Source organism: Dasypus novemcinctus, chromosome 3 (assembly GCF_030445035.2).
Source record: "Dasypus novemcinctus isolate mDasNov1 chromosome 3, mDasNov1.1.hap2, whole genome shotgun sequence".
Lineage (NCBI taxonomy): Eukaryota > Metazoa > Chordata > Mammalia > Cingulata > Dasypodidae > Dasypus > Dasypus novemcinctus.
This window is the reverse complement of record NC_080675.1, coordinates 40,517,917-40,532,226: the sequence shown is the minus strand read 5'-3', so window position 1 is coordinate 40,532,226 and position 14,310 is coordinate 40,517,917. Positions and strand designations below refer to the sequence as shown.

Sequence of the window (14,310 nt, the reverse complement as noted above, 5' to 3'; positions counted from 1 at the left end):
TATATCCTTAATCTCCCTAGCCATCTCATTGAATTTATTAAAGAGATTTGTTTGAACATCTATGATTAGTTGTCTCAACTCCTTTATGTCATCTGGAGGCTTATCTCATTCCTTTGACTGGGCCATATCTTTCTGTTTCTTAGTATGGATTGTAATTTTTTGTTGGTGTCTCTGCATCTGGCTTACTAGACGTATTTATTCTGGGTACAGTTTCTTTCTTTACTTTAGGGCTTTTTTTGCCCTTTCTCCCTTGCCGATTGTGTAGTAGGATGTAATTGGTACTGTAAACTCAGGAGGCTGATGCTTTCTGTATTGCCCCAGTGACACATGAAGCTTCTCCCATCTTTCTTCTCTGCCAGTGGTAGGGATGGAACTGCAGCTGTGTGTAGTAGTCCAAGCCATGCAGGTCAAGACCATCTGTAGTTGCCTGGAAAGACTGATGAGGCTTCACACCCCTTCCTCCCATGCCTGAGGTCTACCCAGGTAGACTGACATAGCACCAACCCCCCCTCCCCCCCACCAGAGGTGGGTATGGACCCTCCAGAGTGCCCAAAGCACCTGTGTTGACCGAAAGTACCTGCAATAGCCCTGAGAGGCTGAGGGAATACTGTCCTTTCTGTCCTTTACGGGGTGGGGATGGAACCACAGGCATCCAAGAGACCAGTCTATGCAGGCCAAAAGCTCCTGCAGCTTCCCAGAGAGGCTGAGGAAGCACAGCTCCTCTCATACTATCGAGCAGGTTGAGCCACATTTGCCCAACAGTGTAATCTTTGCAGGCCAAAAGTGCCTGCTGTTGCCTGGAGAGGCTGAGAAAACAGCATCTGTCTGATCCAATTGGGGGATGGGGATGGAGCTGCTGGTGTCCGAGTATCCAGTCTGTGTGGGCTGAAAGCACCTGCAATTACCAAGAGAGGCTGAAGAAACACCAGCCTCCTCCTGTTCTCTGGAGGGGGGTGGCTGGGATGGAATTGAAGGTGCTCAACAAATCAGTCTTTGAAGACTGAAAGCACCTGCAGTTTCCCAGAAAGCCTGAGGAAACACAGCTCCCTTCCTATCTTACTGGGATGTGGGGATGGAGCCCTAGGTGTCCAACTATTCAATTTGTGTCAGCCAGAAGAGCCACCAGTTTCCTGGAGAGGCTGGGTGCAGGTTCCCCCGGCTTCTCCCTGCCAGAGGTGGGACTGGGGCTTAGGTTAGGCCTGCAATCCAATCTGGGTGGAAAGAAGCTGGTCTCTGCTATCACTGTGATTTTCAATCAGCCTTGCTTCCCCTCATGCCGGGGACAGAGACTGCCAGCCTCTTTCCGACTTGAATAGGTTCAAACTTTAGCTGTTCTTCCAATTGTAGTTAGCCAACTGAATTTACTAATCAGTATCTGAACTCAGTGCTCAACTGTCTCTTCCTTCCCTGTATTTTGGAAATGGAGCTTCCAACTCTAGCCACAAAAGAGCTCCTGAGGCAGCCTGCTCCGCCAGTGGAGGATGGGCACAGGCTCCTCAGTGTGGAGTGTTCTACTCATGAATCTTCACAGCAGATGGGCAGTCTAGTCTTTCCATTCTTTCAAGGATGTTGCAGTATGCTCTTCTGGTCTCTGGGGCCCCCAAAACAGGTGGTTACTCTGGGTGATTCCCAACTGCCCTGTAGGACGAGCTGTCTCTTGGAGCTTCTTGCTCTGCAGCCATCTTGCCCCTCCCTTGCCATGCTATTGATTTTTCATATCAATCTTGTATCTTGCCACTTTGCTGAACTTATCTGTTCTAATAACTTTGTTGCAGATTTTTTTCAGAATCTTTTAGATATAAGATATATCATCAATGAATAACAAAAGTTTTACTTCTTCCTATTCTAATTGGGTGCTTTTTATTTCTTTATCTAGCCTAATTGCTCTGTATAGAACTTCTAGCACAGTATTGAATAACAGTGGTGATAGTGGGCATCCTTCTCTTGTTCCTATTCTCAGTGGGAACACTTTCAGTCTTTCACAGTTGAGTACAATGCTGGCTGTAGGTTTTTCATATATGCCTTTTACCATATCGAGAAAGCTTCCTTGTAGTCTATCTTTTGGAGTGTTTTTTATCAAGAAACGTTGCTTTGTTTTGTCAAATGCCTTTTCTGAATCCATCAAGATGATCACATGATTTTTCTTCTTCACTTTATTAATGTGGATTATTATACCAATTATTTTTCTTGTGTTGAAAACCCTTGCATACCTGGGATAAAAACCACTTGAGTGTGGCGTATAATTCTTTCAATGTGCTTTTGGATTCAATTTGCAAGTATTTTGTTGAGGTTTTTTTTTTTTAAGATTTATTTATTCATTTGTCTCCCTTTCCCTCCCACCACCCCCCGCCCCTGTTGTCTGTTCTCTGTGTCAGTTTGCTACATCATCTTCTTTGTTCACTTCTGTTGTTGTCAGCAGCACGAGAATCTCTGTTTCTTTTTGTTGAGTCATCTTGTTGTCAGCTCTCCGTGTGGGTGACACCATTCTTAGGCAGGCTGCACTTTTCTTTCACGCTGGGCGACTCTCCTTATGGGGCGCACTCCTTGTGCATGGAGCTCCCCTACACGGGGGACACCCCTGTGTGGCACGGCACTCCTTGCGCGCATTAGCACTGGACATGGGCCAGCTCCACATGGGTCAAGGAGGCCCGGGATTTGAACCGCAGACCTCCAATGTGGTAGATGGATGCCCTATCTGTTGGGCTAAGTCCACTTCCCAATTTTCTTTTTTCATAGTATCTTTATCTGGTTTTGGTATTAGAATGATGTTGCCTTCATAGTATGAGTGATTCTATTGTCTTTCTGTTTTCAATTTCATTTATTTCTGCTCTGATCTTTATTTCTTTTCTTTGGTTTGGTTTGGGATTGGTTTGCTGTTCTTTGTCTAGTTTTTCCAGGTGTACAGTTAGGTCCTTGATTTTAGCTCTTCTCGTCCTTCTTGGATATTGATATTTATGTCTTTCGTAAGGATTGGGAAGTTTTCAGATATTCCTCAAATATCCTTTCTGTCCCTTTTCTGCTCTCTTCTTCTTCTCAGACACCAATAACACGTGTTTGTGTCCTTCACATTTTCATTCAATTCCCTGTTCCAGTTTTTCTATCATTTTCTCTTTTTCTTCTCCTTTCTTTAGTTTTACATATATATAAAACTCTTTTCATTGGTAATTTAAAAAAAATTTTTCAGCCACCCCTTGTTTTTGTGCTTGCTTTCTGCTCTCTGTATCTATTTGCTGTGTGTCCTTCTGTGACTGTTTGTCTTTCCTTTAGGCGGCATCCGGCACTGATCCTAGGACCTTCCAGAGTGGGAAAGAGGCATTCAGCTGCTTGTGCCAACTCAACTCCCTGGCCTGCCACGTCTCTCATTGTCTCTACTCTGTGTCTCTTTTAGTTGCATTATCTTGCCACACCAACACTCCACATGAGCCAGCACTCCTGCATGGGCGAGCATTCTGCTTGGACCAGCTCTCTGCTCAGGCCAGCTTGCCGTGTGGGTGAACCCTCCTGTTTGGGCCAGCACACTCCTCTGTGGGCCAGTATTCCATACAGCCCAGCATGTCACATGGGCCAGCTTTCTGCTCAGGCCAGCTTGCAGTTCAGGCCAGCTTGCCTTCACCAGGAGGCCCCGGGAATTGAACCCTGGCACTCCCATATGGTAGACAGGAGCCCAATTGCTTGAGTCACATTCAGTTCCCCTCTCCTGTCTTTTCAAGTTCACATGATCTGTCCTTGGTATCACTAATTCTGTCTTCGAGCAATTAAAATATGCTGTTATGTGCCTTTCATGTGTTTTTAATCTTATTGATTGTGTATTTCATTCCTATAAGCTCTGTTACTTTTCTTTGCAGGCTTTCAGATTTTTCTCTATGCTTGCCCAGTTTCTTCTTAATATTTTTTTCTCTTTAGTCATATTTTCCTTCAACTCTTTGAGTTCATTTAGGAGAGTTGTATGATTACCACTGATTAGTTGTCATAACTCCCATATCTCATAAGAATATTTAGTTTGTTCCTTTGGTTTGGCTGTCTTCCTGTTTCCTAGTAGGTATTGTAATGTCTAGGCATCTGAATATGCTGGTGAATTTGCTCTGATGGTCAATTTATCTCCCTTGCCTAGTGGGGTTTTTTCATAACTCTTCTTTGTTTTTTGGTTCAACTTATTCTGAGTCATTAGAATTGTCCAGCTTGCATTATCAAAATCAGGGCAGGGACTCACTAATGGGGTGCAGATTTTCTCCCAGGAGTTCAGGCTAAGAAAGTCATAAAAGCAGTTTTTCTACTGGCATTTCCATGATGACCAGCAGGTGGTGCTCATTGGCAAACCTTGCCATAAGCTGTTCTTTCACCTTCTCCTTGCCCGTGCTTGTGGTCTGGAAAGAGCCAAGGTTTAAAGTAGGCTTTGCTGGCCACATTCACTAAAAAGAAACCACTTCCTGCTCTCTGCCACATTCTCCCTCTTTTCAGGGAGAAAGACGTTTGTTCCCCTCTCCTTTGGATGCAGTGGGCTGGAGTTTTGTCCAAGCTGTGTGCCTTGAGGGTGGGGGATGGGTTCCCTTCCCTGTCACCACAGGGCTTTTAATAACTCATTTATTTATTTATTTATTTATTTATTTATTTATTTATTTATTTAATTGACTTATTGTTGTCATTTTGGATTCTTCATCTATCTGTCCCTCACCCTCCTGGGGGTTGTGCAGCACTGTCTTGATCTGCTGACTCCCCCCAAAGCTTTTTGCCTTTTCTCCATTCTTTTTGTGAGAGACTTGTGCTCTGCCTGCCCACTGTGACACCATCTTCTCAAAAGCCCCACTGTTGGTGGGAGGTCCAGGCTTCAAAGCCAGGGCCCCCTGACCCGTGTGGTGAGCTGGCCCATGTGCAGTGCTGATGTGCGCAAGGAGTACCCTGTCATGCAGGGTTGTCCCCCGCATAGGGGGACATGTGCAAGGAGTATGCCCTGTAAGGAGAGCTGCCCAGTGCGAAAAAAGTGCAGCCTGCCCAGAAGTGCCCCCTCACACACGGAGAGCTGACTCAGCAAGATGACACAACAAAAAAGAGATGCAGTTTCCCAGTGCCACTGACAACACAAGTGGACACAGAAGAATACTCAGCAAATGAACACAGAGAACGGACAACTGGGGGGGAAGAGACGAGAAATAAAAAAATAAATCTTTTTTTAAAAAAACACCCCACTGCTGGGAGTTTTTTTTAAGATTTATTTTATTTATTTCTCCCCACCCCCTCATTGTTTGCATTTGCTGAGTCTGTTTGTTGTGTGCTGGTCTTTTTTTTTAGGAGGCAAAGGGAACTGAACCTGGGACCTCCCATATGGAAGGGAGGACTGTAATCACTTGAGCTACCTCTACTCCCTGCTTTGTTGTGTCTCTCATATGTTTTCCTCCATGTGTCTCTTGTTGCGTCAGCTTGCCACACCAACCCATTGTACCAGCTTGCTGTATTGCTTGTATTCTTTAGGAGGACCTGAGAACTGATCCCAGACCTCCCAAGTGGTAGGCGGGAGCTCAGTCACTTGAGACACATCCGCTTTCCTATCGAAAGATTTTTGGTGACCAATTGAATCTCTTCACTTGTGATTGGCCAGTTGAGTTCCTGTATTTCTTGAAGAGTCATTGTAAGTTGTTAGTGCATTTTCTTAGAATTTGCCCATTCATCTAGGTTGTCTTATTTGTTGGCATAGTTTTTCATAATATTCTCTTATCCTTTTTGTTTCTGTGGAGTCAGTTGTAATGTCCCTCCTTTCATTCCTGATTTTATTTATTTGCATCTTCTCTTTTTTCTTGGTCAGTCGCGCTAGCGGTTTGTCAATTATATTGATCTTCTCAAAGAGTCAACTTTTGGTTTTATTGATTTTCTCTATTATTTTCTCAATTTCATTTATTTCTGCTCTGGTCTTTTTTATTTCCTTCTTTCTGCTTGCTTTGGGATTGCTTTGCTGTTATTTTTCCATGTGTTCAGTTAGGTCTTTAATTTTAGCTATTTTTTTTTTTAATATAGGCATTTAGGGCTATAAATTTCCCTCTCACCGCTACTTTTGCTATATCCTGTAAGTTTTGATAAGTTGTGTCCTAGTTTTCATTTGTCTCGAGATAACTACTAATTTCTCTTGCAGTTTCTTCTTTGATCCATTGGTTGTTTAGGAGTGTGTTATTTAGCCTCCATATATTTGCAAATTTCCCCCTTTCTTGCCTATTACTGATTTCCAGCTTTGTTTCATTATAATCAGAGAAGGTGCTTTGTATAATTTCAGTCTTCTTAAATTTATTGAGAGCTTTTTTGTGGCTCAACATACAGGCTATCGTGGAGAAGGATGCATGAGCCCTTAGGAAGAATATATAACCTGCTGATTTGGGGTGCAGTGTTCTGATATGTCTGCAAAGTCCAACTCATTTATCATATTGTTCAAGTATTCTGTTTCCCTGTTGATCTTCTATTTAGTTGTTCTATCTATTGATGTAAGTGACATGTTGAAGTCTCCAACTATTATTATAGAAGCATCTATTTCTCCTTTCAATTTTGCCAGAGTATCTAATGTATTTTAGGGCATCCTGGTTAGGTGCATAACTCTTTTGACTGTTACTCCTTTCTGATAGATTGTTTTTTATTAATATAGAATGGTTTTCTGCATCTCATCACTTTTTTGCATTTATAGTCTGTTTTGTCCAACACCTGTTCTCTTTTGTTACTGTTTGCATGAAATATCTTTTTCCAGCCTTTCACTTTCAATCTGTTTGCATCCTTGGGTAGTAGGTGAGTCTCCTGCAGACAGCATATGGAGGGTACATGTTTTCTTACCCATTCTATTAGCCTCTGTCTTTTGCTTAGGGAGTTTAATCCATTAACATTCATTGTTATTACTGTAAAGGTATTACTTCAACCATTTTATCCTTTGGCTTTCTTATGTCATATCTTATTTTTGTCTTTTTACCCTTTTGGGTACCCTTTCTGATAGTCTTCACTTCTACATCCTGCTCCATGCCTCTCTCTTTTGTCTTATCTTTTCTGTCTATAGAACTCCCTTTAGTGTTTTTTGCAGAACTGGATTGTTGTTTGCAAACTCTTCTAGTTTCCATTTAACTGTGAATATTCAAACTCACCATCATATTTGAAGGACAGTTTTGCTGGATGAAGAATTCTTGACTGGCAGTTTTTCTCATCTCCATTGTTTATTTATTTAAGATTTATTTTTATTTATTTCTTCCCACCCTCTCATTGTTTGCACTTGCTGTGTATGTTCATCTTCCTTGTTTCTTTAGGTGGCACTGGGATTCAAACTCAGGACCTCTGATATGGGAGGGAGGCACCTACTCGACTGAGCCACCTCTGTTGCTTACTTTGTTGTGTCTCTCATTATGTTTTCCTCCATGTGTCTCTTGTTGTGTCAGTTTGCCATGCCTGCCCCTCATGCCAGCTTGCCATTTTCTTTAGGAGGCACCAGGAACTGAACCAGGGACCTCCCATGAAGTAGGCAGGAGCCCAGTTGCTTGAAACATACCCACTTTCCTCCATTGTTTCTGAAGAGAATGTGCATTAAGTCTTACTTATGCCCCTTGTATATGATGTTTTATTTTTCCTTTGCTGCTTTCAGAATTTCCTCTTTATCTTTGGCATTCTGTATATTATGTTTATTGGGTAGGTATGTTTGGATTTATTCTCACTGGAGTATGCGCTGTTTCCTGGACACACATATGCATGTCTTAAATTAGAGTTGGGACATTTTTTACCATTATTTCCTCAAATACTCTTATTATGTCTTTTCTCTTCTCCTCCTGAAACTCCCATGACATATGTTGGTGCTTTTCATTGCTGTCATTTAACTCCCTGACCATCTGCTCATTTTTTTTTCATTTTTTTCTCTCTCTATTCTTCTCTGTTTTCAATTTCAGCTGTTCTGTTCTCTGTGCTGCAGATGCTTTCTTGCATGATTTTGAGTCTGCTGTTGTATGTCTATATTGTATTTTTAATCTCATTTTTTGCATTTTTCATTCCTGTAAGCTGTTATTTTTCTATCCAAGGTTTCAGATTTCTCTTTGTGCTTCTTAATATCTTCTATTTCTTTAGCCATGTTGTCCTTCAAATCCATGATTTGATTAGGAGATTTGTATGAATGTCATTGATTGTTTCAAGTCTTGTATCTCTTCTGGAGCTTTGATTTGTTCCTTTGCTGGAATCACATCTTCCTTTTTCTAAATATGGCTTCCTTTTTCTAAATATGCCGATGTCTAGGCATATGATTATGATGTTGAGTTTACTCTCAGGTTCAGTTTCTCCTGCCTAGGAATTTATTGTTAAGTAGCCGTGTACTTCCTCTGTTCCTTGATTCTAAGTTTAGCTTGTTATAGATATTTAAGATTTAACTGCTGAAACCAGAGCCAAAGACCCAGTAATGGGGTGCAGTCCAGTTTCCAAGGGCTTTGGAGAAGCGGGCAATAAAGGCGCCAATTGCATCTTTTATTTATGTCTTACTAATTTCCCCTTCTTTGTATGCACTTTTCTGGCTTGACCGCAGATGGCGCTCTTCAGGAGCGCTCTCTGCTCATACCCCAGTGGTAGGTGGGAATGCATTCAGTGTAACCCTGCCCAGGCTAGTTGTTCAGAAGCAGTGTCCTCAGGGCGGCCAAGCCTCCCAAAAACCTTTCTCTGAAGTTGCTCTTCTCCCTTGGCTGGCCACAGCCTCCCTCCCTCCGTGTCCTGAGCAACCAGCCCCAGGCATTAGGGAGGGTGTTTGAGAAGGCAGATTTTCTTTAGCTTCCTGCTGGCTTACAGGGCAAACAATGTTGAGGCCCCAAACAACCTGAAAGTGTGGGAACCCTTCAAGGTAGCAGACCAAGTTTACTGGTCAAAATCTGAATTTACCTGTGTCCCTCCTTCTCCCCTTTCTTGGGGAAGAGGACCCCTGCAACCTCTCAGTTCATAGCCACCTGCCAGGGACCAGAGGACCAGTGCTATTTGCTCTGAAGGTGGGGGCATGTCCACCAGCAGCTGCTGCTGTTACTTTACTCATTGGAATTTTCCAGCCAGCTGAGACTCCTTTCCTTTTCCCCTCTCTCTCTTCCGGGTGGTGTCTTGCCTTCCCCCAGTGCTCTAAGTCCTAGAGCAGTTTTCCAATAATTTCTGCCAGTTCCCTAGCTATTTTTCTGGGAGAGGCATTAGCCCTCTGCCTCTCCAATCCTCCATATTTCTGAAAGTTCCCTCCATCTTCCCAGAAATTATGAATGCTTTTTAAGGAATAACAAGTTGAGATGAGATTGTTTTTAGGAACATTTCTGCAAGTGCCTTTTAGTGTTCTTTTTTTTCTTTAAAGATTATTTTTTATTTATTTCTCTCTCCTCCCCCTCCCGTCCCCGTTGTCTGTTCTCTATGTCCATTTGCTGTGTGTTCTTCAGTGTCCGCTTGCATTCTTGTCAGCGGCACCAGAAATCTGTGTCTCTTTTTATTACGTCATCTTGCTGCATCAGCTCTCTGGGTGTGTGGTGCCACTCCTGGGCAGGCTGCACTTTTTTTGCAAGGGGCGGCTCTCCTTGCTGGGCACACTCCTTGTGCATGGGTTTCCCCTACGTGGGGGACATCGCTGTGTGGCACAGCACTCCTTGCGCATATCAGCACTGCACATGGGCCAGCTCATCTCACGGGTCAGGAGATCCTGGGTTTGAACCCTGGACCTCCCATGTGGTAGGTGGATGCTCTATCCATTGAGCTAAATCCGCTTCCCCTTTTACTGTTCTATGTAGACCTCTGACCTAGGTTTCCAAGAGCTGCCATGAAAAAGCCTTATTAAAATTGAATCATTCTAAAATGAATCCTCTGAGGTCCTAGCTGAGTAGATTATCACCCAGTTAATTTTTTAAAAATGTAATTTCATAGAAAGGCACAGATATTAAGTGTATAGTTTGTTGAATTTTGACAAGTGTATACAAATGTGGTCACTCATGTAACCTACATCCCAGTCAAGATTTAAAACACTTATGTCATCCCAAAAAGTTCCCTTGTACCACTTTTCAGTCAAACTCTCTGCTTCTTCCTCCCCATCACGTCCCCTGCTGCCAGAGGCAACCAGCGTTCTGATTTCTATCTAGTTTGGCCTGTTGAAAACATCATATAAATTGACTCATACAGCACATATTCTTTTTGTGTGTAACACTTATTTCTCTCAAACATTGCATAATCTTTTAAGATATGTTCATGTTGTTATATGTAGGAGTAGTTTATTCCTTTTTATTGCAGACTAATATTTCATTGTATAAATATACTGCAATTTGTTTATCTCTTCTGCTATTCATTCTTGTGTAAGTCTTTTTGTGGATATAAGTTTTCATTTTTCTTGAATAATTATTCAGAAGTGGAATTGCTGAATTTACTTATGAGACTGTCAGTTTTCCAAAGTGGTTGTACCATTTTATAATCATACCAGCAATGTGTGGAAGTTCCAGTTGTTGTACATCCTTGCTATCATTGAAGGTTTTCAGTCTTTTTAATTTTAGTCATTCTCCTGGGTGTGAGTAGGTATCTTGCTGTAGTTTTAATTTGCATTTTCCTGGTGGCAGTATGTTTATTGGCCACTTTTTATTGGGTGGTTTGTCTCTTTATTGAGTGGTAGAAGTTCTTTATATTTCAAATACAAGTCCTTTGTATTTGACTTAGATGAAGATTTGGTGCAAGAAGTTTATTGTGAAGTACTCTTAGGAATAACATTTGTGAGGGAATGAGCAGGATAAAGCAGAGGAAGAAGTTAAACTGCAATTCAATTGCAGTAGAGGCTCCATTCACTCCACAGCAGACTCTGAAGCAGATGGCCCTTCAACGATATCCAGAATTGAGGCGAAGGGTTCAGACTTTGTACCTCCCTCCACAGAAGCCCAGTGAACTAATCATTGAATGTGGACTGTCCTAGGGAAGGAAGGATAATTTCTGGAAGGTCATTTCCTTCAAGGTACTCACCTGTGGGTCCTAAATAGGAAACGGGTGTCTTTGATCTGAAAGGGTAATCTGGACTGAGGGTTACCTGAGCTCCACTTCATATATATGTGTTTCCTCTAGAGATATATGTATCAGAAATATTTTCTTCCAGTATGTGGCTTATGTCTTAGTTTAATGGATCAACGTAGTTTAACATTTTTGATGTTTAATTTTATTTTTTCTTTTATGGTTTGTGTTTTCTGTATCCCTTGCTAAGAAATCTTTGCCAACTCCAAGATTGCAAAGATATTTTCCTTCATTTTCTTCTGGAAGCTTTTGAGTTTTAGGTCTGTAATCCATCAAGAATTGATTTTTTTGTGAATGATGTGAGGTATCACCCAGGTAATTCTTGAGACCCAGTGTAATTCAGCTCTCTCTCCTTTAGGTACATCCCTCTTTCATCATTTCTCATCCCCCTTTAATTTGCAAAGCAGGTGCATCTTTCATTTCTGTTTCTCAAAGTAGCATCGTCAAGATACTGACAGGACAGTTTTCTTCCCTAGAAATGTATTCATTAGTTTGGATTGTGGTTTTATGATACCAGGTCCCTCAAATGAAATAGTATGCTCAAGTTCAATTCAGTTTTACCCTCAGTATTTTTGTCCTTTCTCCAGAGTGAAACTTTTCATTTGTATTATAATTGTGTTTTACATAAAGATTACTTTTATGAATTGACTAGAGAGAGTGATGAAAAGATGATTTATAAGAAATACAGCTGTTTCCCCATCTTGTGTTCTCCATGCTCTGACAGGTTATTTCAAATGAATACTGTGATTAGCAATGCTTTGATGAGTTTAGTAACTTAGAAAAGACAATGAGTCTTAGAGTAGTTCAGTATTAAATATTAAAATATTAACACCAGTTGTTTGGTGTCATTTCCCAAAATGCTTAAATCACTTTCTCCTGTTGCCTCTTATATAGATTCTTGAGGTATAGAGTTAACTGATTCCGTCATGGAGTTTCTTTGGCTCCCAAGCCAGTGCCCAACCACTGGATGCATTCAGAGTACTGTCCATTTTATAAAGAGTTACTGACCATCCTGAATGCATGAAGGGCTGGACTGGCCTGCATACCAGGGATCAGAGCATCCCCTTTCACTGTACAGCAAGTATTAGTTGGTGCTGACATTGCAGCTACAGTTTCTTTTCCAAAGAGACAATTAGATGGATTCCTTCCCTTCTCCTAAACAAGGAGGGTATTGTTTCAACCAGCCTTTCATTCTCAAACCCTTTTTTCCATAGAGACAGTGTTTATAAAAATAGTTAGGTCTCCCAGTCTCACTGTTAGAAGTTTGGTAGTATATTAGAGGTAATACAGTAGTATATTAGAGGTAATACTGCTACTGTTATTTTTTAGACCACATAGAAATTAAAACAAAAAAGTAAAGTACATGATCTACCATTAAAACATTGAAACATTTTCATAGACAATATATATAATTATCTCCTTCTTGTTTAAGAAAAAAACATTTGGGAGAGGGTGTAAATCAGTGGTTGAGTGCCTGCTTCCCATGTACAAGGAAGGTCCCAGGTTCAATCCCCAGGACCCCTTAAAAAATATATATATATATATAAAAAATATATTTATATTTTTATATATTTATATTTACATATATGTTGGGATTTTAAAAAAATTAATAGACTTTTTTTGGTAGAGTAATATTTTTACAGAAATATTAAGCAGAAAGTACGTAGAGTTTCCATATACTGCTCCACACTCATACACAACAGCAAGTTCCCTTATAATTAACATCTTGTACTAGTGTGGTACATTTGTTACAACTGATAAACCAGTTCTGATGCATTATCATTAGTCTGTAGTTTACATTAGGTATACTCTTTGTACCGTACAGTTCTTTGGGTTTTGACAAATGCCTTTTATAGTTTTTAAGATTGTTTTGTATACTAAGATCCCAGTAAGCCATATTAGGGCATCCTACTGCTTCAAAAAACTTTGAAACCTTATCTTTTAAATCTGTATGAGGCAGACTCTCAGAGGAACCCAGATAAAAGGAAAACAGTTGGGATTAAGTTGAATGAAAACTGTAGAATATTTTAGTGTTGACATCTTTAAAATGTGTTTTTATGTATGAGTAATACATGTTCATTGTAGATGTTATAAAATAAGTAATTAAATTACCCTGAGATAACAACTGTTAATGTTTTAATGTAACTTGTTTTGCTTATATGTATAAATCTTTTTTCTTTTATACATATGAGATAATCTGTACGTAATGTTTGCTACCAGCTTTTTCCTCTGTAGTACATATTGTGAGTTTCTATATCAGTGAATGAACCTGAATCATATTTTTTATGGCTAAATGCTGTGGTATTGTGATTATTTAGCCAATATTCTTTCTTGACATTTAGGTTATTTTCAGGTTTGCATATTTCTTTCTTTCTTAGAATGCATTTCTAGAAATGAAATTGCCGGATCAAAGAATTCACATTTTTAAGGCTTATGTTCTAAATTGCCAAATTGCAGTCCAGACAGGTTATAGCAATTCACATTCCTTCCCATGTTAGACAAGGGTGCTCATTTCTCCCTCTGCTGGATAATGAATGTGTTCCCACATCAGGGACAATCTTGTAAATTAAATAATGGCATCTCCCTGTTTCAAATGGCATTATTTACTTAGGAAGCTAAACATTTTTCATGTTTACTAACCATTGTAGAGTTTGATCTCACAAATGGGCAGTTCAGCGGTGATTTCAGATACTTCAGAAACTTTTTCCCATTCGTTAGTCAATCTTTTCAACAGTTTTTTATTCTTTCTTTACAGGAGCGACTAAAGCTGGTGACTGTTTTGGGTGCCGGCCTTCTCTGTGGAACTGCACTGGCAGTCATCGTGCCTGAAGGAGTACATGCACTTTATGAAGATATTCTTGAGGGTGAGAGAAAAGGATCTTATTTGAGATACGTTATTGACTTGGAGGGTTGGAAGGAGAAGCTTAGTGATTTTTTTTTTGTATACAGTTCATGTTTGCCATAGAATTCTAACCTGAGAAGAGTTCTTAAGAGATATCTTTTGACATCTTTGACATTTAACACATCTTTAGCATGTGAATGCTCTGATTCATGAATACCACTGTATTTGTTTATAAAAAAGCACGGATTCCATTTTTTAACAGTATTTTTTATTCTTTAATTTAAAAAAAATATATAGCTATACATATTTGGATCCAAGAACCCTTTTATTTATTTATTTATTTTTAATTTTTTATTGATTTTGTAAAAATATTACATTAAAAAATTTTTTTTATATGAGGTCCCATTCAACCCCACCCCCCCCACCCCACCACTCCCCCCTCAACAACACTCACTCCCTTCATCATGACACATCCA

At 40.3% G+C, this 14,310-nt stretch overlaps 1 protein-coding gene across 2 annotated transcripts in view; it reads left to right on the top strand.

Annotated features, from left to right (window-relative positions):
* SLC39A9 (solute carrier family 39 member 9) overlaps positions 1 to 14,310 on the top strand; it is a 105,310-nt gene that overhangs the window by 23,922 nt on the left and 67,078 nt on the right. For both annotated transcript variants that reach the window (XM_004477324.5, XM_058293212.2), the window contains exon 2: positions 13,748 to 13,856. In XM_004477324.5, coding sequence (XP_004477381.1) covers positions 13,748 to 13,856 — 109 coding nt within the window. The remainder of the gene's footprint in view (positions 1 to 13,747; positions 13,857 to 14,310) is intronic.